Genomic DNA, 26,541 nt, shown 5'->3' on the forward strand with positions numbered 1-26,541 from the left:
TCCACAGTACTGGACTTCCACGGACAGCAGTGGTCTTGCCTTGAGGGAGGTGCTGTTGTTTGTTTAAGGGTGAGGGTCCAGCACTGGGCTTCCAGAACACTCCTGGGTCCTGCTCCCGCTTCTCATCTGCAAAGGATAATAAGAATGGCCAGACACCCTGACCCCAAGGTCCGCACTCCTTGCAGGAATCTCCTACTGACACTAAGGCTCCCTGTGGGCCTTACCCGCTGCAGGGTGTCCTTGCCTCCAAACCCTTTGCATCCTGGGAGGTGTAGGTGCTGATGGGAAGTGCCCTACCTGTCTGCACATGCCCCTTCCCCTCCCTGTCCTGTTTACCTTCCCTTCAATGTCCTAGAATCTCATCTCATTTGCAAAGGAAGAATCATTCCTGTTTGTCTCTGGAGCCCAGGCTGGTTGTCAAACAAGACTGCCTCCTGCCAGGCAGCCTCCTCTGCCCAGCCACATCCTAAGTGCATGCAAATAGCCGGGACTTCTCACCAGCAGAGCTGAAAGCTCCGCTTTCAGTTCAGTTTGCATTGGGCGTGCAGTTCAGCCCCATTCCCTTCAGGGAGCGGAGGAGGAGCAGGTGGTGTTGGCTTTGAACTCAGGCCGCGTGCCCCCAGGGTGAGTGAAGGTATAGTTTGGTCTAAACAAGGGTGTAGGAGAGAAAGAGGGGGGAAAAAAAAAATCTCTTTGAGTTTTGCATTGGCCAGGCGCCAGGCGGAGAGAGCCGCGTGACAGAGACCGCGGTGGAACGCTATTGAGAGCATATGTTCCCTAGTGCAGCAGCCCTCAGCCCCCAAGATTGTGCCCAGAAGAGTGTTTGGCGGGTGGAAAAGAAAGGAGCCTTTCAGCCTCTCGGATTTGGCGCGCGCTGCAGTTCTGCTGAGAGCTCTTTTGCAGTTTCCTCTTGGAACGATTGGCTTATGTCGTCCAGATGTGCACAAGGAGATGGTTTTGTGTTTTGGCTTCCAGATGCGCACACACAGGAATATGGGCTTTGGCAAAGTCGGGGGCCTGCAGCCCCTGGAATCTGGAGAACCCACAATACCCTGGCTGAGTTGGAATCACCGAGCTTAGGATCTAGAAAGGCGCTATGGGTTGCCTCATTTATCTCCTCATTTTATAGCTGAAGGCACTGAGAGCCAGAGAGCTGTGACTGCTCTCTGCTGCTTCACCCTGACAGTTGGCAGCAGACATCAGCCCTGCTGGAATTCCGGGGCCCATATCTGTACACACATCTGTCTCATGGCTGCATTCAGCTGGCTTAGCAGGAGGTGCTGGGACCCACGGTGCACAGACAGGCTCCTAGCTTGTCTGCTGCCAGGTCAGGAGAGGGAGAAAGCATGAACAATAAACGTTTTTTTAAAAAGAACATATCATATAATAGGTCAGAAATGCTGTCAGGAGAAAAGGAAAGATGGAGGTTTCGAAGGAGGAAAGAGAACAAGAGAAAGTAGAGTGGGTTTTAGGTGAGGTGAGGGCAGATTTCACTGAGAAGGTGACTCTGTCGGTTTTCTATTGCTGTAGAACAAACTACTTCAAAACGTGGTGACTTCTCCCAGCAAGCATTCTCTCATGTCTTTTGAAGGCTGAGATCTGAGAGTGGCTTTATTGAGTGGTCCCAGCTCAGGGACTCTTATGAGGGCACATTTCAAACGTCAGCCCTGGGATGCAGCCGTCTGAAGGCTTGACTGGGACTGTAGGAACCACATCCAAGATGGCGCACTCACTTGGCTGTTGGCGGGAGGACTTGGCTTCCACACAGGCACTCCCGGGAGGCTGCTTGAATGTGCTCCCAGAGCAGCAGCTGGCTTCCCTAGAGCTAGTGGTCAAGAGAGGGAGAGACGGAAGCTCTATAGTGCCCTTCAGGTTATGACCTTGGAAAGGTCAGATGACGTGGCCTTGAGAGGAGAAGTAGCAAACACATGGCTGAGAAGGGAAGTTCCAGTGGAATGCCCTAACGTGCGAGGAACCGAGTGTTTTTGTGGGAGCACAAGGAAAAAGGGGGCTGGAGTAGAAGACCTGGGGGGAGAGCAATAGAAGAGGAGGTCAGAGAAGAGTGGAGGGCGGGAGCACGTGGGCACGGCAGGCCAGAAGAGGACACAGCCTCTGCCCCTGAGTGAAGCAGCAGCCACAGCAGCATGTGGAGCAACGTAACTGGACATTGCAGGTGTGGGGGGGATAAACTCTAGGGGTCCAGAGTAGAGGCAAGGAGACCGTTAGGACGCTGTTCCAGGACCTGGAAGGGCTCGGGGGAAGCTCCCGCCCACTAGAACAATGGAGCCGGGAGAAGGGCTGGATCCTCTGGACAGGTTTGGAAGGTTGGTTCTTCAGGTTCCTCTTCCGATTTCTGTGAGGTGTGACAGAGTACCCAGGCCAACACAAATGTCAGTGCTCTCTTCCCTGAAGTGGCCACCATTGCTTTTCCTCTCTGCCCTTCTGCAGCATCAAATGACACAAGGAGGTTTGTCAAAGACTCGGAGCCAGGCCTGGCTTCCCTCTGTGCCGTGGCCCATGCTGTATCTCCGCAGGCTGATTGGCTGACCCTTAAGAGCCTTGGGGACTAGGTTTGCAAGATGGAAATTGATCTTAAAGCCCCTAAATGAAATGATAAATTTTTGTAATGGTGCTTAAAGCTACCTAGGAGAAGGTAGAAACATTTCTAGAGGCCAGCAATGCTGGGTTTAATGCGGAAGGACAACTACCTTCCCCCCTAATGTTTTGATCCTGCAGAGGGAGAGATTGAGGCACTTGATGAATAAGAACCTGGTGTGGGAGGAGATGTCTGGGGGGATGGACTGACGTGTCTTGAGGCCCAAACGTGGGGCCGAGGGAAGCTGTCCACATGTCACCTTTGCAGATGAGACATGAGGCCCTCAGCCGATCCTCCTCAGGGGTCTCGAACTGCCTCCTAAACCATTTGAAGTTCACAAACAGACACAACTAAATTGCTGTTAGAAGTGAGGCTGGTGCCTCCCTCAGGAGAGGCTTGGTGAACATGGAGTCCAGGCTGGACGTCCGGGGGTGGGGGGTGGCAATGCTCTACTTCTTGATCCGGATGTGGGTGTCCTGGGTTTGCCAGTTTCTGAGAATTCAACCAGCACATTTATAGTATGTGCTCTTTCTGCACCTAGGTTCAACAGCAATCAGACGTCTTTTTATAAGGTAATGGAAAGTTGTTATTCTCCCCCAAATAAGGCTCCCACGCAGAAACTAAGATCCTGCCTTTAGAGGGTCAGTGATTTCTGCTCAAATTCCAAATGCCTTAGAGAGAATTAGCAAATAAAATTGCCAATGGCCATGGATGGTTCATATCAAAGAGTAGAATTTGGGGGATTTTGTGTCAATGGGTCCATATAGCATTTACTATTTTGTGTCCAGTTTCTTTCACTCAAAATTTTGTCTGAGAGATGCCTACAGCCTGCTGCCCGTAGGAGCCGATCTTCCACTCCTGCCCCATACAGTGTTCCATTGTAAGGCTGGAATACAATTCACTTATTCATGCGGTTGTGGATAGGCGTTTGCATGGTCTCCAGGCGGGAGCCATCTCTGGTTGCATCACCCGGGTTAGGAGCACTCCTGGTGTGTGTCTTTCTGTGACCATATGGGCACCTTGCTCCCAGGTGTGTGCCCCCGCCCCACGGGAGGAGGAAGCCTCTCTCCTGGTCAGTGCAGAGGATTGGTTTTGTTGCTGGGAGACTTATCAGGGAAGGGTCCTTAGGGCATGCCCCCCCGCCCCGGGAATCAGAGATCCTTAGGACGTAGGGGAGCGTCTCTGAACTCCTGCAAGAGGGATGTGCAGTGGTGGCCTGAGTCACCTCTGGCCACCACCTGCCTTGCAACCTGATCACCTGGGGGCTCTTCCCTGCCCTCTTTGGGGAGGGCAGCAGATGTTAAGGGAAAGGATGGGTCATCCTCATCTCATCTCGTCTCCCCAGCCTGTGCCAATCAGGCTGCAGGAAGCAGGCGGGGAAGATCCCTTGCGTGCTAAGCCAGCTCTGCTGAGCAGGTAGGGCCGGGCTGCCCTGCGGGGAGCACCCGGCCCCTACCCACCTGCAGGCTCATCAAACACCTCGACAGGCTGCCTGAGTGGGAAGCCGATGATGTCATCTCAGGCCTGAACAATCAGGCCTTTCAGGGCAGGACGGTAACAATCAAAACAGTGTGTAGGGCCTGCCGCACAAGGACACGCGCTCACCGCCCTGGGAGGGCCTGCAAGCCAGGCAAAGCGAGGCTTGTCAGGAATAGGCATAGCCAGCAGGCCAGAGAACGTAGCCCGGAGAGCCAGGCTGCAGGTGCCAGGACACTCAGAGAAACCTGTGACTCTCCACTACCTCCCCCAGGGCGACTTGCCTTCAACCCAGAACTAAACCCCAGGCTGAGCCATAATCCACGGGGTTCATGCAGGGGAAGGCGGGTACAAGGTGCCCTCGAGGTTGGCACCCCAGTCAGGCTGGCACCAACCACTGTCTCAGGACCTGGGGAGAGAGGCCTGGGGGTTCTGAGCCTCGTTCCCACCTCCAGCCCTAGCAATCTTTCTGCAGCCGGGCTCTCCAGAAGACTCACCTCCACCAAACCAAATCATCCTCAGGGGAGCTTCCCGAGACCAGAGGCCTCGTGCCCACTGCAGCAGGTTCTCTAGCTCCGACATCTGCCGAGTTAGCCAGCTCACTTGCATTGCTCATATGGGCCAGTGTAGCTCAAGCCAGGGCGACATCATCCTGCAGGGGACCTGTGGCCATGTCTGGAGATAATTCTGGTTGGGGCTCGCTACGGGTATCTAGCGGGAAGAGGTCAAGGTTTTCTGCTAACCATCCTACAAGGCACAGAAGGGACCCCCCATGACAAGGAACTTGTGACTGAGTGTCCCCAGTGGTGATGTTGACAGCCCCTGCTGTGGTGAGCCATTCCCATTCCCGTGGTTTGAGCCATTCAACCCAGGTAACGGTGTCTAGGATGGTCTGATGGGTCTGTGTAAGACCTGGAGCTCCCACACACGGCTCAGGTTTAGAGGTTCCACTCGGTCACTTCCCATCTGGAAACCCTGGGGACGCCTTACTCATCTGTGAAATGAGGAGCGATGCTCAGGAGGTGATCCAGAGGACCACGCATGCAGCCCCCTGTCAAATGCTCACAAACACACCTGACACTTAGTAACCCTCGGTAAACGGCAGTAAATAGGGTCATCATTTTTAACTCCAGCCGCAGGGCCTCAGCCCCTTCTGACGGCATGGCAATGGAAGACTGTTTCGGCCACAGGGCGTGGGGGCTGCGTGGCGGCTGCGTGGCTCCTGGTTGGAGCCCTGTGCTGACTCACAGGGAAGCTTCCCCCAGGCTCAAGTGAAAGGTGTGAGTGCAGACAGACAATAAATGGATTCCAAGCCCCCACGTCACCCAGGATTCTGTGTCCCAAAGATGGGGTGGGGACCCTGGGAAGAACCCCAGGCTTTTGGCCTTAGAGGAGCCCTGGGCTGGGCAATTATTGCTCAGGTTTAAAAAAAAAAAAAAAAAAAAAAAAAGATTCCGCTGGGAAAGACTTGTGGAGGATAAGTGGGTGGATGTGGAGGGTGATAGGCTTTGGATCAGACGTTTGATGTTTTTATTTGTGTGTCGGCTCTGACTCAGGGAGGGGAGGAAAGCCTGGCCCCTGCTCTCACATCTGGGCTTCATCTGCTCCTTCCTTTCTGAAGTGCGCCGTCTCTCTCTCAAATCTGCCCCCTTTCTTCGAAGTCCATCTAGAAGGTGGCCTCATCCAGGAGGGCTCCCCAGGGGCTGCTCAGTGCTTGGGGTCTCCACGGCCAAGCTCAGGGCCTCCTCCACAGCTGCCAGCGGGCTTGGGTGTCTCCTTCTGCCCTGTTTGATTGTGAACTTGAAGGTGGGGTCCTTCTGGGCGTCATAGTCCTGTGGGGTGTGAGCTCTTGCCTGGTCCGGGGGCCTGGGGCTCCGGTCACTCCTGGGAAGCTGGCCACCTTGCTGTTTCAGGGCCTGGTTCCGACCAGAAGTCTCAGAACTCAGGAGGCTGAAGCGGATTCCCTGTGAGGCCCCGTGGGCGCAGGCTGCGGGGTAGGAGGCCTGAGTGCCCGGCTCAGCACCGCCCCCTACAGGAGTGGGCAAATTTACCAGTAGCCACCGCGGGACAGGCGTCCAAGCTGGTCTCAGGGCTGCGACTGGCTCACGGTGATGGTTTCTCCCCACACAGGCACCCTGCGAGGGGTGCAGAGTCAGGCCCATTCCACAGATAAAGCAGAGGCTGGCACTGGATGGGCCACGGTGCACCTGGGGCTCCCACCCAGGTGTGTGTGACTCATATTCAATGGGTCAGATGGCCTCCAAAGCCATTAAACTTGTCTGGGCCTCTATTCTACCATCACAGTGAAGGTGTCCAGCAAGGTGACCTCCAAAGGCCCTGTGGCCCAAGTGCTGCCTGACCTCTAACGGCCGAGGCAGGACTCTGAGCAGACGGAGCTCTCGGGAGATGAGAGGTCAGCCCTGGGGAGGTGGGCTCGGGCCTCTCCCAGGAGGCAGGGGCAACAGCCCACCCGGATTGGCCTGGCTTCCTGTTTCCTGTGTCTTGGCATCAACCATCTCTGAAGATAGGCACAGGGCCCGGGAGGGCTTCCCTACCTAGTAGCCTAGAGGGCCCCCGGCCATGTGCCTCTTCCAGGCTGAGACAGCAAGGAAGAAGGTGACAAAGCCCCTCCGGGCTGCCCACTTCTGCCCTGTGGGCAGGCGGGAGAGGCCCAGCCCCGACAGGCGCCCTTCACCCTGCCTGCACCACCCTGGCGCCCGCCGTGAGCCAGCCTCCTCCATCTGCTGGGAGTCAATATTTGTGAGTGAGCCCGGCCCCCACGCCCCGCAGGTCTCCCACCCCCGGGGTTTTCCAGCTGCCTCTGGCCCTAAGCAGCCTGAATTGCTCCTTTGTGTCCCTGCCCAGGCTCAGAGCAAAGTGCTGCCGTCCCTGCAGGGAGGCCACCTCTTCCACCCTGTGGTGCTCGGCCAGCCTCTGGGTGTCACTCACGGCAGGGCAGGAGACGGCAGCCCTCACGGACTGACCTGGCACCCCTGGGGATGGCAAGGGTCACACGGGAGCTGACTCTTTAAAGAGAGGTGTGGGTGACCAAAGGGTCCAGAGGGTTGGGACTTGCACGAGACCTCTGCGAGTGTTGCCACGGCCGTTTATTTTTGGACATCTCCGTTTCCAGGGTTCTGCCTTGCCCTCCGTGACAGGTTGAAGTTCTCACCCCCAGTTTGCCTTGGCCACCTATCCTTGGGTGCTTCCAAGGGTGACCAGCTCATCCCCCTGTCCTGGGATGGGGCTGGTTTAGCACTGAGATCCTGTGTCCAGCTCCAGGCACATGGGAACGGTTGGGAACCCTGTTTGCACCTCAGAGGTCACCTGACCCCTTGGCCTACTGGCCTACCCACAGCTGGGAGGCTCTGGGGTTGGACGTCCACTGCCCCCGAGTCCCAGGAGGAAAGTGCCTGTCGTCTTCCTGTCTGCCGCTCGCTCCTCCTGGGGACTTAAGAAAAATCAGTGTACACTGGGAAGTGGGCTTTAGGAACCAACCCTGCTTCAGCCCTCAGGGCCGGACTCGGGGTCAGTGGCTCTCTGGGCCTGTCCCTCCCTGGCAGATTCCCATTCCCAAGGGAAAGGACGCCCAAGCCAGACCTACCTCCTCCACGAGGCAGCCCTCCAGGACAGAGCCTTGGCTCACCTCCCTAAGAGAGGTCTCCCAAGGCACTTGTGCCCCCTCGGGCAGCCGACAGCCTGGCCCAGGGACACCCTGCCCTGTGAACCCGCCCTCCTAGCCTCCGGCACTCCTTCCCTGAAGGTCCTTCCCAGCCTTCTGGCAAAATCCCCTCCTTATTGCTTCCTGGAAGACCCTGGTGACAGGTCACCCTGGGGCTTGGCGGTCATGGGAAGGGCACCGTCAGAGGGCAGCTTGCGGTTCTGTTGGTGAAGGGCCCTTCCTTCCGCCTTCTCTTCCCTCCCGTCTGCTGGTCAGGGGCAGTCTAGAATGGTGTCTTTGTGCCGCTGTTTGGGAGGGCCCTGGGTGGATCTGTTCCCCGCTTGCTTTTGGAACCGTCCCAGCCTGTTCTGGAGAGGAAACCTCTCATTTGGGCTCTCCTTTCCCCAGGCTGCAAGGAGGGAGGCCACCCAGCACCACTCAGCCAGGAGCGCTGCCATGCAGTGTCCCCCTAGGGGGAGACCAGAGGGGTGCACAGTAGGGCTGCAGGAGGCCGGGGGCTTCTTCCACGCCACCAGCTCCTGGGAGGTCCCCTTTCCTTCCCTTTCCCCGCCAGCCCGTCCAGGGTGGCCCTTCCTGAGCCAGTGCCCCCTCACCCTCCCGGGCCTTCGTTCCCTCTGCACCTGATTCTCCATCACACCTAACTCGGCTTCGACCCTCCTGCTCTTCGTTTGCTGGGATCCCCTCCGTGGCTTCACATTCTGCAGGGAGTGAGCACCCCGTCTTCAGGCTGCCAACGCAGTCGCTAGTGGTCCCTGGTGTCCCCGACCTGGAACCTGTGCTGGGGATCGGGACAGCAGGGGAGGAGCTCCTGAGACCCAGGCGGGCTTAGCAACCGTCCTCATCCCCTCTGGTGACTTCTTATCCAGAGGTTCTCAGCGCTGTTCCACGCTCTTAAATAAATCTGCAGGCCCAGAGTCCATCGCCACGACTCGTCAGGACCTGCAGAGAGGGGCCAAGATCCTGGCCTCCGCTGAGGCTCCCTGGTGACCGAGAGCTGTGCATTGAAAGAGCTGTGGATTGAAATCACCTTTCAGAGCTGATCCAAGTGTGGGGGAGAAGTAGAGGGTGTGGAGGGGTCCGGGCCCTTCCATGGGGTCACCTCTGCGTAACGGCTGTGGACACCTCACAGGGGCACAGCGTACAGACCAAGGAGACACGGCCCTGGGGAGGGAGACCCACATTCACAGGCCGCGCAGGAAGGCAGGAGAGGCAGCCCTTGGTGAGAGTGCGGGAGCCCAGCAGTGCTGCAGGAGACTCGAGGTCGGCCCAGCGAGGCAGCGCCCTGCTGAGAAGCCTGGCGGGGTCCAGCGGGTGTGGCGCCCGGTTGGGCTGGAAGCCCTGTGCCAGAGCCGGGCAGGGCAGTTGCCAGGGATGGAAGAAAGGGGTTTCTGTGCTGCTTATCGGGATGGTGGCTCCCAGGCAGGGTGTGGAGTAGGCTTCCACAGCCCGCCCTGGGGATGGCTGCAGTTAGTGCCTTGTCACGGACAGGACTTTGGACAGGGCGCGCCACCTCTGACTTGCTAGTGACCTTAGCTGGCAGCCCTGTGGTCATGCTGGGGGTGAGTCGTGTTGTCCTTGTGCACACGGGGACAGATAATGACAGCGTCTGAAAGGCAGCCACCAACGGCCATTTTCATAAGACCTGGTGGGACCCCTCAGCCTCCCCCACTGGAAAGGCGCTTTCAAAACGTCAAGAAAGCTGATGTGTTCGCTCCGCCGGTCGGGGGGCAGCAAGGAGATGCTGAAGGAGGTCAGAGGGAAAGGGTCCACAGCAGGTGGCTGGGAAGACAGGGTGGGACTGGAATGTTGGCAGGAAGGTGCCCATAGGTCTGTTTGGTTTTGGTTTTTGGTGCCAGGGATTGAACCCAGGGGCACTTGATCACTGAGCCACATCCCCAGCCCTTTTTATATTTTATTTTGAGACAGGGTCTTGCTAAGTTGCGGAGGGTCTCCCTAAGTTGCTGAGGCTGGCCTTGAACTCGTGATCCTCCTGCTCAGCCTCTGTAGTCCCTGGGATCACAGGAGTGCACCACCGCACCCAGCTTGCCCATAGGTCTGCTCCTTTCTCCCCTGCTCCTGGATAGGCACCCAGGGTCTGCTTGACCATGGACAGGCTGTAGTTCCGCCTGCAGCTGATTGGAACAGGCTCCTCGGGGCCCTACATCGTGAACAGGCATAGACAGTGGGTCCCAAGGCTGGAGGTGCAGTCCTGGACCTGGAGCCCAAGGGGCAAGCAGTGAGCTGTTGAGAGATCCTCAAGCCCTGCTCCCTGGCAGCGATGGGCGCTCATCATCCCCCGCTGCCCCCTGCAGACCCACAGAGCCCAGGGCCTTTCCAGGGAGAAAGGGAACTCTTGACCCTTTTATCCAGCCCTATAGACCAGCTGAGGACTGATGGTTGGGGGATCAGAAGACCTGGAAAAGCAGGCGGCCCAGAGGGCCCACCAACTGGTACCTCTGCCCACTTCAGGAGCAAGGGAAGAACAACACCTTTCCCCTAAAAATCCCAAGGTTTCCCTTCTGATCCTCTGATCTCCCCTGATCCCCATGCTCTCCTGTTGAGCTAGGACAGAGCAGGGCTGCCTTGGAGGGTGTGTACAGCCCCTGTCCATTCCCTGCCCTGTCCCTAGTAGAGGCACTTGAGAGAACTGTAAGACTGACTGTCTGCGGATACCAAGGACAGGGTCTTAAGGGTCACCCCGAGCCGACTCTCGGGGCTCTGCATCCAACGAGGGTTTCCATCCCTTGAAGTACTCCAGCCAGCGTGGCCCCTGCCGTGCCCTAAAGATAACCTGTCACCAGGGACCCAGGACAGGTGCTGGGCGAGGACCCCCATTCCTCCCTCCTGCCATGTGTGCTACCTGCCTCCGCGCAGGCCCTGACCCTCTCCTTCCTCCACCAGTCACAGTCCCCACCTGGCTCCCTGGGGCCAAAGGAGGGCTTGGGTTGACCAGGAGCCGCTGGCCGTGTGTTTCCACAGTCCAGACCAAAGCTTCACGTGCCTTCTTGGTTTTCTTCAGGAACTTGGCCCTTGGAATTGGAATCCAGAACTTCCCGGAGGGCCTGGCCGTCAGCCTCCCCTTGCGAGGGGCAGGCTTCTCCACCTGGCGAGCCTTCTGGTAAGTGCTGAGCGCTGCTGTCACAGGCAGGGTCGCTCCGGATTTGAGGGGCACATGCACCATATGAGCTTCCTTCTCCAAGAACAGGCTTCCCATAAAACACCCATGACATGGGTCAACATGGCTCCCCACGGAATAGCCTTGTCTCTGACCCTCGACCTCTCACACACCGGCCTGGGTGGCTGTGCTCCCACTGCGAAACCTCTCTGTGGGGTGCACCATACCCATCAATGGGGGGTGCACCTGCTCTACATGCCACCGGCCTCAATGACACCAGTGTTGCCAGCACCTGACCCTCACGGCCACCCCAGTGGCTCCCCATGCCCGTCAGCATGAAGACAGAAGCACAGCAGCACACGTGGGGTGACGGCCACTGCTGCTCTCGTCCACACCAGTGCTTCTCCCCCCAGCCCCCTGCCATGGGCTTCCCTAACTGTACCTTCAGCATCTGCCATCGGGGCCCACCATTCCCCCAGGGGAGCTGGGGAGTCAGATGGTCCCCCCGAGTCACCTGGCTCATCCAATGTGACTCCTGATATGACGGGCTCCCTGCCCTCTGCTCGGGGTTCCAAGCCTCGGGTGCTTCCTTGTTAAAACAATCTGTTCTCTGGGATGTACCGTGAGCACAGTTTAAAGGACGGTTAACGACCACAACTTAGAAATGCCTTCCACTTTGTAGGACCTCATGACTTACAAGTTCACGGGCAGTGTTGTCTTGGCCGTCTGTCTTCCTTTTCCTTCCTTTCCTGAGGGTTGAACCCAAAGCCCATTAGCACTGAGATACATCCCACATCCCAGCCCTTCCTAGTTTCTCTTTTGAGTCAGGGTTTTGCTAAGTTGCTGAGATTGGCCTAGAACTTGCGATCCTCCTGCCAGAGGCTGTGTTTCTTGCCAAATGCGCCCCCGCAAAAGAGGTGCCCTGACTTCTTGTCTGTTGGTGTGGGACTCAGGTCCTGGCTGATGGCCTGCTCTCAAAATTCTCAGCACTCCTCTCTGCTGCTGTTTCAATCAGAACTCATTTAATTTCAAAAAACACAGAGGCCCCCTCTTGCCTGCTAAAATAAAGGGAGAGATCCCATCTTCATCCAAGGTGGAGAGTGGAGGGACAAGGCTCTCAATACCCATGTAGCCAAGTGGCTCCCCTCTGCAAAAGAGGCAGATGGCTGCCACCTCTCCAACAGGTAGCCACTGTGGCCTGAACCCCTGAGCAGGCCAGACTCAGCTCTCCATGGGTAATGCCTATCACTCCCAATTAGCTTCCTGTGGCTCGATGTGGGCATCAATGAGATGAGCGTATACACAACGTGGGGTAGCCACACGGCAGAGTGTTATTCATCCGTTTAAAGAACTGTGGTTCGAGACTACGTGTGCCCAGTGAGAAGCAGCAGAAAAGGACCACGAATTGTATGATTCCATTTACACGAAACACTCAGAGTGTGTAAATCCACAGAGGGGAAACCAAAGTAGATTTTTGGTGCTCAGGGGGTGGGAGGAGCAACAGTGGCAGCTAATGTGTATGGGATTCTTTCTGGAGTGAGTGAGAATGTTCTGGAATTAGGTGGGGTGACGTTTACATGACCTTGTGAACACCCTGAAAACCACCAACTCCAGGTCAGGTGGGCGTGCCGCGAGGCAGGGGAGTGTGCCTCAGTGATGCTGATGTTTTCGAGGAAGTACAAAATCGAAGGCCTGAAGGGAATTGGAGCGGGGTCCTGTGAGACCTGTTTTTGCATGGCCGTGCTCAGGGGGGAGGTGGGACGGGATGCCCCGTTGTCAAGGGCTGGACCACCAGCATGGGGTGCCGAGTGTCTGCTGGGCTCCCTGCAGCCGCCTGTCTCTGTTCCTCCCCAGGTTCGGGCAGCTGAGCGGCATGGTAGAGCCGCTGGCCGGTGTCTTTGGCGCCTTTGCGGTGGTGCTGGCTGAGCCCCTCCTGCCCTACGCTCTGGCCTTTGCTGCTGGCGCCATGGTCTACGTGGTCATGGACGACATCATCCCCGAAGCCCAGATCAGGTGCGGAGCTCCCGGGAACCCGCTCTCTGCCTCGGCCTCTCCTCTGCTTGCTTCCGTGATCACCTGCCACTTGCCCTGGCCCTGGAAGATGCACGCTGTCATTTTTGCATATAGTCTCTGCCTCTCTGGATTCCTCGGGGGCTGAGTGTTAGTCCGCGTGATACACACAAGCTCTGCTATCCAGCTACGGGCTGGCTGTCAGGTGGCAGCCGGAGGAGGGACAGGGCCCTGCTTTGTGTCATTCTGGCCTTTGTAGCAGAATAATTTTTAAGCCAGTGCATAAGGTCAGATTAAATAATATCTTTGTGAAATCACTGTTTATTCTTCAAGGATACAGTCTGAAGAGCCCTGGGCAGGTGACTTCTCTACGCCTCTGTTCCCCACCCACCCCCAGGAAAATGGGGATAATGGGGACATGGACCTCATGAGGCCTTTGCTTGGGATTAAGAGTTAATCTGTCTGCCTGACGTGTGGTTAGGCCCAGGAAATGTCACCGTGGTTGACCGCAGAACACGCTGCTGGAACTGGACATTGCGGGGAGCCTTGGTTCGCAGGTGTGGTCTCAGGGGCGCTAAGTTAGTCTCACTCTTCTCCCTCTCCTTCCCTCCTAGTGGCAACGGGAAGCTGGCATCCTGGGCCTCCATCCTGGGATTTGTGGTGATGATGTCACTGGACGTGGGCCTGGGCTAGCTCTGGGTCACGACACCCCCCCGGAAGGACAGCACCAGACTTCGATGGGACCACGAGCCTTTCTTCACATTAAACTACTGCTCCCTTCTCTCCTCTGCGTCTCACTGTCCGGATCGCCCTGATTGTGATAGAACCATCTTTACTTTGTTTGTGAGGGAGATGTTGGTTTTCTGTGGAATCTCAAGTTGTCATGGAACCACAGAGTCTTGTTGTGGCCACTGAATGGAATCTTTTCCTCGGTGGGACAGTTGGGACCTACAGATCAGGGAAATGTCTGCTCTCCTTCCTTTATCTCCCTCGCTTGATCCAACCAACCGCAGCTCCTCAAGGTCACCCCCAGAAGCGAGGACCCAGGAGAATTCCCCTAGGAAGTTTGGCCTCCAGCCTCCGAGCTGATTGGCCAGCAGCCCTCCTGCTCCTCGGCTGCGGGGTCCTCCACACACCTGGAATACCTGGACCTAAGCATTATGAACACAGCAATTCTGCTCTCCCAGGCGGAGCTGGCCGGGAGACGAAGAGTCCCCTTCCTCCACCTGCCCAGGGAGTCCTGTCCGGGAGACGGACACAGACTAAGGGAGGAAGTCAGCTAGTCTTTTGCTTTTCTATTTTTTTTTTTTAATTTAAGGCTAAAATTGGCCTTTTTGAAGTTAAGGGAATTCAGGAATTAGGACAACTGTGAGCCCGGTGACGAGGAGAGAGTGGATTCCACGAGCAGAGTGGTTTTCCACGGTTCCCAAATCTCCTAGGCGTTAATTGGATAAGTTGATGAGCTTCAGTTTCCTAAGAGACTTGGGGATACAGCCAGCTGCTAGAACCCACACCCTTTCTCCACTAATGAAGGGAGCCACTTAAGTGAAGGAGGGACACTTAGGACCTGCCGTGGGTCCTTCCCCACAGGCTATTTGGTAACTCACAACCCAACCGAGAACCCTGGAGCCACAGCTAGCTTTGTCAGAGTCTGGCTGGGGGCTGCGGATGGGAAAGGAAGAGGGATAGGAAAAGTACATATCATTCTGAAATGACCGAGCAGAACGACAGGACCTCTGTCCGGAAGGCACGCAGCCAGGAGCCAGTAATTTAGGCACTGTATTCTCGGCGCCTGATCTCTGAGTTTACATGTTCCGTTGTTTCCAAGGGCAAATGTCCTTCTCCGTGAATGCTCCAAGACCCCAGCCAAAGGGTCAGTGTATGTTCTTCCAAAGCACTGATGATCAAAATTGCAGACACATTCAGAGGGTGGATGGGTTGGGATGAGCTGATGTGGTGGTCGGTTGGCGTATATGTGTTTTATTTCTGTCTTTGGGTATAGTTCTGCATAATTGAGATTGTTCTTTCTGCCTGATTAGACCTTGTAACTGTGATTCATATCAATAAAGGGAATGTTGTTGTGGGTGACCTGTGTGGTGTTCTGACCTCCCGAGCTGATGCTTCTCAGGAATGTACTGTGTGGTTGGAAGGAACATCTCCCCTACCCAGCACCAGTGGGAGCAAAGGGAGCTCAGGTGAGAAGGCCGGGAGATGTTTGCCTGTAAACAACCTCAGCCAACTCCAGCTTGCTTCAGCAGGAGAGGAAATCCACGGGTGGCAATTAAGGGACTCACAGGATTTGTAGGAGAATCGGAGATGGAAATGAGTTGGAGCCGAGAAAGCCCAGGGTCTGGGACCATGGCCCAGTCATGCCTGAAGAAGAGCTGGGCTTAGGTGCCATGACCACAGTACTGCTCCCTAGACACTGGACACCTCTTTGGAAACTGTTGCCCTGCATGTGAGAGTGAATGTACACTGCCCCCCGCTCTTGGGTCCTGGCTCCCGTTGACAGTTCCTTCTCATTTTTCAACGGTCTTTGGTCTGTCCTGTAAAGTTAACAATGACCACATGCCCCCATATGCAAGAGAATAGATAGAAGACCATTGAAATATTTAAATATGCACGTGACACAGGCCACAGCTCTCCCTTTGTCCCCTGGAGGAGAGACCTGGATGCTTCCCATTTCCAACCAGCAACTCAGAGCCAGAGGTGGGGTGGGTCACCCTGTGCAGGGCCTTGACCCCACCCCACTCCCTGCGGGCACGGAGAGACCAGCATGTCCCCGTGTTGTAAAGTGTCACTCCTTCCCAGGGTTCATCTCTGCACTCAGTGACAGGGCCCACTCTTTAGGCCTGTTTACCTAATGGTGTGGGAAACCCCAGATACCCAGATCACCTGTCCAGACTACTGCTGGATTGGTTAATTAATTGGTCAATTTTTTTTTTTGGCTCAACATCTACATATGCCCTGTTTTTGCTCTTTTATGGAAATGTCCGCCTTGAGGGCGCTGACCCCCACGCACACCTCACCCCTGTTCTTTTCAAAGGCCAGCTTCCCTGTGGTGGAGCCTTCCTTTCTTGGGCTCCCATATCCGTAATAGGTGGAGCATGAAGTCAAAGAGCAGGAGAGTCATGAAGTGGAGGAGACACCGTCCCCATCCCTCTTCCTCCAGACTTGCTTGGCCTGGCTACGGGAGAGACGGCACCCCGTGCGGGTCACTGGTCAGAGCAAACACCTGTGTCAGAGGACGTCTCCACCCCATCAGGCGACGTCTCTGAGTCCTGAAACCGAATCTCTAGTAGAGTCACGTGGGGGTCAGCACAGGTGACTGCACTAGGGTCACAGCTGTCCCTTTCTTGCTGGGCACAGAATCCCTGGGTCCACAGTGATACTCTATCACCTTGATGCTGTGACAGGCACTGAAGAGAATTCCAAAACCCTCGACAAGTGTCCATTCCAGTGGGGACTGCCCTTTCCATAGAAGTCCACAGGCATCTGTCTGTGACTCAGTAGTCCACGACGTGCCTGGACAGCTGTCAGCATCTGGGGTGGCCACTGACACTGTGTGCAGTCTGGGCCAGGTCTGCACTGAGGAGGGAGTGTCCTTGTGCCCAAATCTGCCGCAGTCCCGTCTTCGCCGACATGGTCACTTCTTCATGGGTCAGTTGAGGAGGCGATGGAATCCCTGAGGAAAGGCAGGTCACACACGTGCAGACAGCCCTGTCCACCGGGGGACATTTGGAGGAGGTGCTTTTACTTGACGAATTATTTTCAAATGTGACCCATTCTGGGAGGGGGAGACCATGTATGTCTCCTCAAACCTCAGCCTTGCTTCTTTCAAGTTCTTGACCTTTTGACCAAACCCTTTGTCTAAACAAATCTTCTTTCATCCAACTTTCCTTCCTCCCAGCAGAGCGGACACCCTCCATCCGCGGCCCTCTTTGGAGCTAGAGCATCACAGTCCTCCATCCATAGTGACAAACTCGGTGGCTTTTCCTTTCTCAGTCATGGGTTCTTGGGAGACCCTCCATGGGACCCAGTGAGATGTTTGAAGGGCTCATGAGTAGGCACATGCACAGCGGGCCACCTGCACATGTGAGTTACCGTGTCTTCAGGACCCCGCCGGCCCAACCCCACGTCAGAAAATCTCTCACTGGTAGTGGTGTTTTGTGAGTGTTAGATGACCCAGTGCATGACGGCCAGCCTGGATCACAGACGGGACTCCATGTGTTAGGAACAGTCACCTGGAGTTCAAGGTCAGTCTCCGAGTCTCAGAGGTCAGGCCTGGCCCCTCATTCTAGCACAGTTAGTCCAGAACCACTGTGACAAGTGTCTGCATCAGCAACGTCAGGACAAGTTAAAACGGTGATCTGCTGTCCGTTGTCCGGCACCCTAAAAATCCATCCCAACACCTTTTCCCCATATTCAAGAGACGATGTGAGTTTCTGACTTGTGCTACCTGGTTTGGATTTGCCACTGCCCCCTGCTGAGGTTTGGATGAGGGTTGATGTGTCCCTGGGGTTCACTGGCTGGAGCTCAGTCCTCAGGGCAGTAGAGCTGTGAGGAGGTGGGACCGTTAAGAGGTGGGGCCTGGGGCTGGGGATGTGGCTCAAGCAGTAGCGCAATTGCCTGGCATGCGTGCGGCCCGGGTTAGATCCTCAGCAGCACATACAAACAAAGATGTTGTCTAAAAAATAAATATTAAAATTCTCTCTTAAAAAAAAAAAAAAGAGGTGGGGCCAGGTGGGAGGTCAACAGACCACAGGGCACCACTCTCGGAAGTGATGGGGTAGCCCCTGTGGGAAGCTGGTTACTGCTTGAGAGAGAAAAGAGTGAGCCTGGCTGCTCCCTGCACTCAGTTCCTATGTCACCGTGTCATCTTCCCTCTTGTAAATGTTCCCATCACGATGCCATCTGCAGGAGGCCCTTACCAGAGGTCAAATGGATGGGGCCACCTGATCTTGGACTTTCAGCCTTCACAACCACTGGCTCAGTAAACCTCTTTCTTTATATAGTGCCCGATCTCGGGGACTTTGTCATAACGATGGTAAACTGACTGAGACTCCTTTTGAAGTATGCTGGAATTTAATTCTAACCATCCCGGGGGTAACAGAGGTTAGTACACATGGACAACTGACTTTCTTTCACTGGGTGACTCCTGCAAAAGAAATGAAGGGCTTATAGTGGTTTTTTGCAAAATGTTTCAGAAGACAGGAGATGAGGGTCTCTGGGGACAGAGGAGGCTCTTTGAGAACAAATGATTCAAAGGGTGCCAAGCTTTTCAGACCCTCTTTTATAGCTCCATCCTGATCCTCTCTGTCCTGATGGATATCCCAATTATCTTCAGAAAGGCTATAATTTTACCAGCACAGAAATCCAGCCAATTCTCAGGCTCCAGTTTTAGCTTTAGCTTTCCATTTTCTCAATCTTATGGGTGAAAGAGGTAAGAAGATATTTATAAATGTTACTGAAGTAATATTTAGGGTGCATGATAATGGATGGAAGAACATCATTTTTAATTGTTCTGAAGTTGATGCTTCTTTTGCTCTTAATTGACTTAAAAATCACCAATTCTGGAGGCCACACAGCTGGGCACAGCATTGTTAGTCTCCCCCTGGCTTTGCTGTAGAGCACACCCCCAAGGTGTGGGTTTGGATGACGACAGGTGCCGAGGTTACTCTCCAGGGACCTGGGGCCACTTTTGCTGAAAACACTGCATATGCTGGGTGGGTGACAGGGATGGGGATCTCTGTCTCCATCTCGTGCCTCTCTCCTTTGTTCTTTGAATCGGATTCAGCACTGCCCGTTAGACTCGCTGATCAGGTGAGAACTGTTTTGTCCAACTCTCTGATAGAGGATTCACTTGACGGAGACTTGCTTAGTCTTTCTCCCCCTCTCTAAGGTGAAGACACCTGCCAGTCACCATGACCAGAAACGCCAGGCCGCAAAGGGAGGGGGAAGAGGTGGGGCCTGAGTTCCTTTCGTCCACTATTCCATCCCGTTTCCCAACCTCTCAACCTGCAGGAGCCGAGAAGCTGGTTTGGGAGCCCGGCTCCCTCCTCATTCTTTGGCCGCTGAGTGAAGCCCTCCGCTCTCTCCAACATTCATCTCTTAGGTGTTGGTTTTTCTGTGAGATGAACCTCTGAACTTGGGGTCAGTTACAAAAGATGAGGAAGCTCCAGGTCTCGGTGTCTCCCTGGGGCTTCTGACTGCAGGCCTTGAGCTTGCCAAGATCTTCAGTGGCTTGGCATTGCTTGCGAGAGCCACCTGTCAGGGCGTGTGTCCTTCACTGATGGCAGAAACAGCCCACGGTCCCCAGGCTGTGCTATTAATGGACCCTCATAGCAGCTGACGGGTGCAGTAGGTAGGGAGGTGGGGAAGGGTGCTAGCATCAAGATCTTGGCTGGGTCTTTACGGAAGACCTTGAGCCCCTGGGCTGATGGAAGGACTCAGGGGCCTTGACCCTGGGGAGACTCTGCGACAGGAAGGCTGCTGTACCTCGACCCTTTCCTCCAGTCCTCTGAGGTCATTGTCATTGTCCCCACTTTACCCAGCAGGAAGATGAGGACCGGGAAGTCCGACTCACCTAGGTGGGAGTGCTGGCAGTCCCAGGGTCAGCTTCACCACGTGCAGGGTGATTTGCTGTGGCTTTCAGCTGCGTGGCGAGACGTCCTGCGCACCGTGACGTCCTGCGCACCTACGTCTCAGATGCACCTGTTTGAACCTGTGAAAGTTGGGAGCCAATGGGAGCCCGCGGCTGTCCTTGCTCCTGCCCTTTCAGATTGAGGTACGACTTGCATTCATGAATCTAAAGGATGCTACACAGCCCCACCGTGTTCCCAAGCCACAGGCGTCCTGGTGCCCAAGGTCTCAGGGCTCCTACCCCTGGCTAATGCGCTGGGCGCACCCCACGCAGTGGCAGGTGGGATCCGACCCTGCCTACCTGTCCAGAGCTGGTGGCCTGCACAGCTGCACATTCTCAGGCACCTCACTGAGAGTTCCCTAGGAGCCTGGGTAGGTCCCACAGCAGCTGCCCACTTGCTTGGGGCTGGGGTGGGAGGCATGGCCACCTGGCTTTCCCACAAAACGACTCAGGCTCAGGGAGGAGGCCACCTAGCTGCCCATGGACCTGCTCCCGTGGCCAGCCCACCCGAGGAGAAGTGCACCCGTGACTCCGGCACCTACTTGGCTGCAGTGAAGCCAGTCAGATGCACCAAAGGGACACTGGTTTCTGCAGGCTGGCCATCCCTGGCCTGTCCCTTATAAGGGAGAATCTGCTCTGGGAGTCAGAAGTACATGTAATTTGGAGAGTGCTCTTTGGGGAAAACAATTTAAAATCACAAATACAAAATTATGTCCAAGGCTTGGACACCCTGAAGCTCGGACTGTCAAAAGCTTCCAGGTCATCTGACCTCTGGCACAGGACAGTGCTCAGGAGTCCCCTGCCCAGCCTGGTTGTGTGGTCATGGCAGGGGAGGCAGAGCTCCGAGCTGTGCTTCTCTCCTGCAGGGGGAAGAAGTAAATCTGCCTGTCCCCTCCTCCCACAGGATGCCAGAGCTGGGCCTGGCCAGTGAGTGAGGGCCGTGGGGAGCAGCAACCTGAATTTCCCTCTGGATTCTTCCAGCCCTCTGCCCGTCTGGCTCTTGTCCTGTGACAGTACCAGGGCTCTACCATGCAGCTTGAAGGTGGAAGGGCTCTGGCGGCCACCATCTGTCTCCAGGGGTTGCTGCCGAGTCCTCGGATCCCCAAGTGTCCTCAGGGCACTGGCCCACTGCCTCTGCTCTGACGCATGACAGACGTGGGCAGATGAGCTAAAAGGACAACCCATTTGTGTTGGCCCAAGGAAGGCCCGTGATCCTGCGCCCAGGGGAACCTCTAGAGCTGCACCGGAAAAAGACCAGACGGGAGAGCACGTGGGTCTCCCCAGATGTCGTCTTTCTCTCTGGTGCACAGTGAGCCACAGTGCCAGGTCTCTCCTGGACCTGTCCATCTAGCAGGGAGAGGCCATGGAACCAGCCTCTTTGGAACTGGTGGGGATCTGCCCTGGGAATATGAATATGTGAGATTCTGGGCTAGCACTGGTAACGGGCCACAACCTCCAAGAAGCCCAGGAGGTGCAAATGAAAAGCAGAATCATGGTGTTATTTATGGTTTGAATCTTAAATGACCCCCAAAGGCCCATGTGGGCTGTGTGTGCTGACACACACCTGTAATCCCAGCGACACGGGAGGCTCAGGCGGGAGGATCACAATTTCAGCGGCCAGCCTCTGTTTCAAAATAAATAAAAAGGGCTGGGGCTGCAGCTCAGTGATAGAAAAGCCCAAGGATTCAATCCCTGTACTACAACAAACAAACACACAGAAACCTTCGCGCTGAAGTCTCGTTGCTTCCAGCTGCCACGGGTGAGCGGCTCTGCTCTGCCCACCACGCTGCTCTGCCTCACCACAGCCCCCGAGCAACAGAGCCGAGTACCGGGGACTGGTATGGCTGAGCCATGAGCCAAAATAAATGTTTCCTCCTTCCAGGTTGGTTGTCAGAGTGATGGGACACTGACCTGTACCGTGGGACCGTCACCTGGGAGAACCCTTAACAAGGCTGGGGTTCCACTCCATAGTTGTGCAGCTGGGGGTGCTAGAGGGGCCCCCTTTCTCTGAGCTTGACTTTTTAGGGGGGCTCAGGGTACACTGTTTGCAGCCTACCTTGGTCACCAGCATGCCCTGGAAGGTGTCCCGTAGGAACGAATAATGGCCCAATTTAAGATCAGCACATGTATCCAAGGTCCCTCAACATCTTGATGCAATGGGATTCTGCTCTCTTTCCAAAACTTTTTCTATGGAAAAATACGCACTGAACTGAGTGGGAAACTATGGGAAATGGAATATTTTTATTCCCTAACGAACCTACAATATGGCCATTAAAGGAAAGATGGCCCTTAAACAAACTGAATCCACCAACGTCTTCCATGTGGACACTGCTCATGTTTGGTAACGTGCTGGGAGACGGCCATGGAATTTGTCTTTTATTTCTGTGTGACAGACTATCGTGAATTTAGCAGATAAAAGTGACCTGCATGGCCATTTCTCTGGGCAGGTACTTTGACTGTCCTGGGTCCTGAGCTCAGGGTCTCAAGGCTGCATCCAGGTTCCGGCGGGCCGGAGAGCTCCTCTGGCACTTGACTGGGAGGGATCTGCTGCCAAGCCCACCCCGGCTGGAGGCCTTTCTCCCCTGGAAGTCCACAGCAGGATACCTGCTTCCCAGGCTAGGTTCCCCTGGCTGCTAGGCACTTGCAGCTCCTAGTGGCTGTGAAAAGATCCTGGGCTTCTCATAGGCTGATTCCTCAGAGCGGCAGGTCAAGGCTGTGGCCAACTCCTGGCTTCTTTGCATGACCCAGTGACACCGAGAAGTTGGCATCTGCATGTCCACTTTCTGTGTCCCTTCCCTCCTGTCCCATCTTCTCTCCTTAGCACAGCGGGGCTGAGTCCAGAACGCTTCCCGTTCAAGTTCCCACTTCCACGCAGATGCTCTTGGGATGTGGCAGGGATGGCTTCCTTGTGAGCACTTCTGTTTTGATGCAGAAACTTTTACAAATCAACCTCAATAACACAAATTCAGTGTCACGGGCTACTCAAGCCTCAGCTATTTTCTATTTCATAGGTATTCAAAACTCACATAATAGGCTTGTGTAATAACACAACAAAACCCTGTGCGTCACACTAAAGTCTTAGTTCTCCTGCTCTGAAGCCCAGACTGGAGAGGGAAGGGAGCTTTGGCAGAATTGGCTGTCAGGTCCTCGGGTGGAGATTAAAACGGATCGTGCTCTGGAAACCAGCAAGGTTCATGAACCCACGTTGTCCTCCCTCCTGGGAGCTGTTTCCTCGCCCGGTCGCCTGTGCCTGTCTGGAAGGCAGTGATGTAGGTGTGCGTGTTTGTTTAATGTGGCATTCCTGGCAGCCGGTCAGGCTGGCAGCACTGAGAAGTAAGATCCTCTTTTTCCACACCAGAAAACCTGGTGCCAGTTTCTCATTGTCATCCTCACAGCTTCGCCAGGCACAGAGCCACCTCTGTTAGTAAAACCTGGTAGACCTGGGGCTAGAAAGCAGTGACAGACCCTAGAGGTACAGCCTCTGAGGTCAAAGGGAAGGTCGGCTGTAGCTGTGCTCCTCCGTGAGCTCTGCCACTCTCAACACGCACTTCCCAGCTTTGAAGCACAGGATGGTTCAGCTTCTCTGTGAGGTTGAGGGCTGGGGTGGAAGAACTGGCTAACGAGGGAGGGAGGGTAGTGCACAGGTATGCAGACGGGCCCCATCGGCACCCTCTGGAAATGTGCGGCCACGGAGGGGGAAGTGGATTTCCTCCCGAGAGCACCCTCAGCCACCAGCATCCTAACCCTGTGGGGGTAGGAGGTGGCAAGGCCAAGAGCATGGCAGGTGGGATCAGCCCGGGCAGCAGCTTCCTGGAAGGCTTCGTGGTTTGGAAAGGTGCAGACAACAGGTAGGGCGCAGGGCTGCCTTGCCAACACCCCTCCTCTGCCCAGGCTGCTGCCCCCAGCACCCGAGCTCAGCTGTCATCTCCTGCCTCCTTGGCTGGTCAGCGAGGCTGGTGCCACCTGTTTGGCCCCTGGGGGGGTTACCACGAGCACCTGGTGTCCTGTCACCCACGGCATCATCCACTTCCCGTGTTGCCCAAGGCCCCCGAGTTGGTGGGCACCGTGCGGCATTCAGGTTCTCTTGGCAGGCAGGAAGAGGGTCGGAGCCGTCCCAGGGTGTTTGAAGCTGGAACAAGTTGAGAAGGAGGTTGGGATTTTGATGTCAGAAGGAAGGGCACCTCGACAGGGGCTGTGGGGGTCCCGCTGGGTGTTTCCCTCCTAGTCTTAACCTCAGCACGGTGTGCGGTCAACAGAAGCAAGAAGCAAGGCCCCGTGGTGACATGAGCGGGCAGTGCACCCGCTGACAGTGCAATCCCAGCTCCCCCAGCAGCAGGCCAACATGACAGCCGTGTCCTGCAGGGTGTTTGGGAGGCTGCTGCACCTTGGGGTCTTGGATGACTGAATGTGCCTGCTGCCAGCCCCTGTCCCTGGCCACTCTTCCTTCTGTCATGTGAACATTTTGGCAGTCTTCCTGTAAGCCACACCCTGATCAACACGTGTTCTGTGTTCGGGAGCTGCCTGCGAGTCAGAGGACCTTCCGCCTGGTCTCTGATTTGGGGATAAAATCTGGTACCACTCAAGAAGTATTTTAGAGTCAACGTCACTAGGTTCTCTGCTGGAATCCTACCGGTAATGGTGAGTGGGGTTTTGTCCAACGATAGTTAACTGGAACTAACTCACCTCTTGTTGTCTGTGTCTGAAAAGCAAAACCAAATCTATTTTAGTCACTTCAATTGGAAAGCAAAGCCATTTCTGATCATTGGCTTCCTTAAGCCCAGGCACTCGCAGACTTATGCTTTACTCCGCTTTGATCTTTCAAATGCCTTTGTGTTCCACTTTTTATTTTGGAGAATTTCAAATCTGCACTGAAGTAAAACGGCACAGTGTCGTGTTCTTGAACCCACCACCCAGTGCAGTGACCACCACCCCAGCTCGCCCTGCCCTACCTCCCCCTGTGATTAAAAAAAAAAAAAAAAGATATCCTTTCATTTCACTCATAAACAGGCCAGCATGTATGCTGTGTCCCCAAATCTCGAGTGTTGGGAACTTAATCCCTGAAGTCATATGTAATGATATTCAAAGATGAGACTTTTGGAAAATGATTGGGCCATGAAGACTCTGCCCTTGTGAATGAATGAATAGATTATCTCAGAGAGGCTGCATTATAAAGCAGGCTCTCTCTGGTTCACTTCTTTTCCACCACTGATGTCCTCTGCCATGTGTTTAGGCAGCAAGAAGGCTCTGGTCAGAAGCCCAGCCGATACAGGCACCAGACTCTTGGACTTTTCATCCTTTCTACTCTTAATTGTTTTCCCAGCCTCTGGTATTTTGTTATAGCAATAGATAACGGACAAAGACAGAAAGGATTTCTCTTTTCCATGACTCTGATACCATTATCACACACATACACATACAGAGTGACATTATATAATCTACTATATAACTATAATTTTCTGTATAAATTTACTATAATTTACTGTATTACTGTAATTTATTGAAGTTCTCTATTGCATATATTTTATTACTTTCCTTTTAGTTAAGCAGTGGCCTTTAGCCAAAAGCAATAAAATCTTACTTAATATTATTTGGCTCAGATATCCTGTATTTCTAAGGGGATTTATGCTTTTCTTTAGACTCATTTGTTAGCTCACTTTGTTCCCATAAATAAGCCTGTGAGTCCAGCATAGGATATGGGAGCGAGGGAGCTTGGCAGAACCAGCACTACCCACAGCTCTGGACTTGCCTTGCCCCCGGGACCCAGGAAAATCATGCCGAGGACCCACCTGGGGGGACTGCACCCTCCTCTTCCATCCTCTCGTTTCTTTTGCTTCGAGTGCCGGGGTCCATCTTGGGGTCTGCAGGGGAAGTTGTTTGCCCAAGGAAAATGCTAGCAATTTCCTGGTCTGGTGGCCGCAATCATGTGGCTGGGGTGGGAAAGGGTGGCCAACAGTGGTCTGCAGGACCCGTGGAGCACTCCGAAGAAGGACGTGGGCAGAGACCACGGGGTCTGCTCCCAGGTTCTCTTTGGCTACAACCTACCCCCCCCAAAGCCTGCCACCTCACTGGCTCCAGAGGAGGAGGTCACCCCTTCTGACCTCTGTCCCTGTGGCAGGGGTCTCACTTGGGAACTCCTGTTTCCAACCTCCCTCTTCCCTTGTCTGTCCTTCAGAGTGTTGGCTGCGTGAACCTGGACCGTGCCCCACCCTGGTTCACACCGTGTTTGCTAAGTAGCCAAAAGAGTCCCTGCCAACATAGGAAATGATTTTTTTGAATTTTTTATCCTAATTTGTTATATACGACAGCAGAATGCATTACAATTCCTATCATACACAGAGAGCACCATTTTTCATATCTCTGGTTGTACAGAGTAGAGTCACACCATTTGTGCCTTCATACATGTACTCAGGTAAGTACACTCTAGGCCACCCTCTTTCCTAACCCCTGCCCCCTCCCTTCCCCTCCCACCCCTCTGCCCTATCTAGAGTTCATCTATTCCTCCCATGCTCCCCCCCCACCCCACTATGAATCAGCCTCCTTATATTGAGAAAACATTCAGCATTTGGTTTTTTGGGACTGGCTTACATCACTTAGCATTATATTCTCCAGCTCCATCCATTTACCTGCAAATGCCATGATTTTATTCTCTTTTAATTCTGAATAGTATTCCATTTTGTGTGTGGATGTGTGTGTGTGTGTGTGTGTGTGTGTGTGTGTGTGTGTGTATATAAAACATTTTCTTTATCATTCATATACTGATGGGCATCTAGGTTGGCTGCACAGTCTAGATGAATTGTGAATTGTGCTGCAATAAACATTGATGTGCCTGTGTCCCTGTAGTATGCTGTTTATGACTTTGGGTATTGACTGAGGAGTGGGATAACTGGATCAAGTGGTGGTTCCATTCCCAGTTTTCCAAGGAATCTCCATACCGCTTTCCATATTGGCTGCACTAATTTGCAGTCCCACCAGCAGTGTATGAGTGTCCCAACATCTTCGCCAACACTTATTGTTGTTCA

The 26,541-nt window shown here is 54.6% G+C and overlaps 1 protein-coding gene across 3 annotated transcripts in view; it reads left to right on the top strand.

The window, feature by feature from the left end:
* Positions 1 to 14,942, top strand: part of Slc39a11 (solute carrier family 39 member 11) — a 413,949-nt gene extending 399,007 nt beyond the window's left edge. For all 3 annotated transcript variants that reach the window (XM_076871184.2, XM_076871181.2, XM_076871183.2), the window contains exons 8-10: positions 10,774 to 10,872; positions 12,724 to 12,882; positions 13,494 to 14,942. In XM_076871184.2, coding sequence (XP_076727299.1) covers positions 10,774 to 10,872; positions 12,724 to 12,882; positions 13,494 to 13,572 — 337 coding nt within the window. In that variant the 3' untranslated portion in view covers positions 13,573 to 14,942. The remainder of the gene's footprint in view (positions 1 to 10,773; positions 10,873 to 12,723; positions 12,883 to 13,493) is intronic.
* Positions 14,943 to 26,541: the final 11,599 nt, after the last annotated feature.

Source organism: Callospermophilus lateralis, chromosome 11, assembly GCF_048772815.1.
Source record: "Callospermophilus lateralis isolate mCalLat2 chromosome 11, mCalLat2.hap1, whole genome shotgun sequence".
Classification (NCBI taxonomy): Eukaryota; Metazoa; Chordata; class Mammalia; order Rodentia; family Sciuridae; genus Callospermophilus; species Callospermophilus lateralis.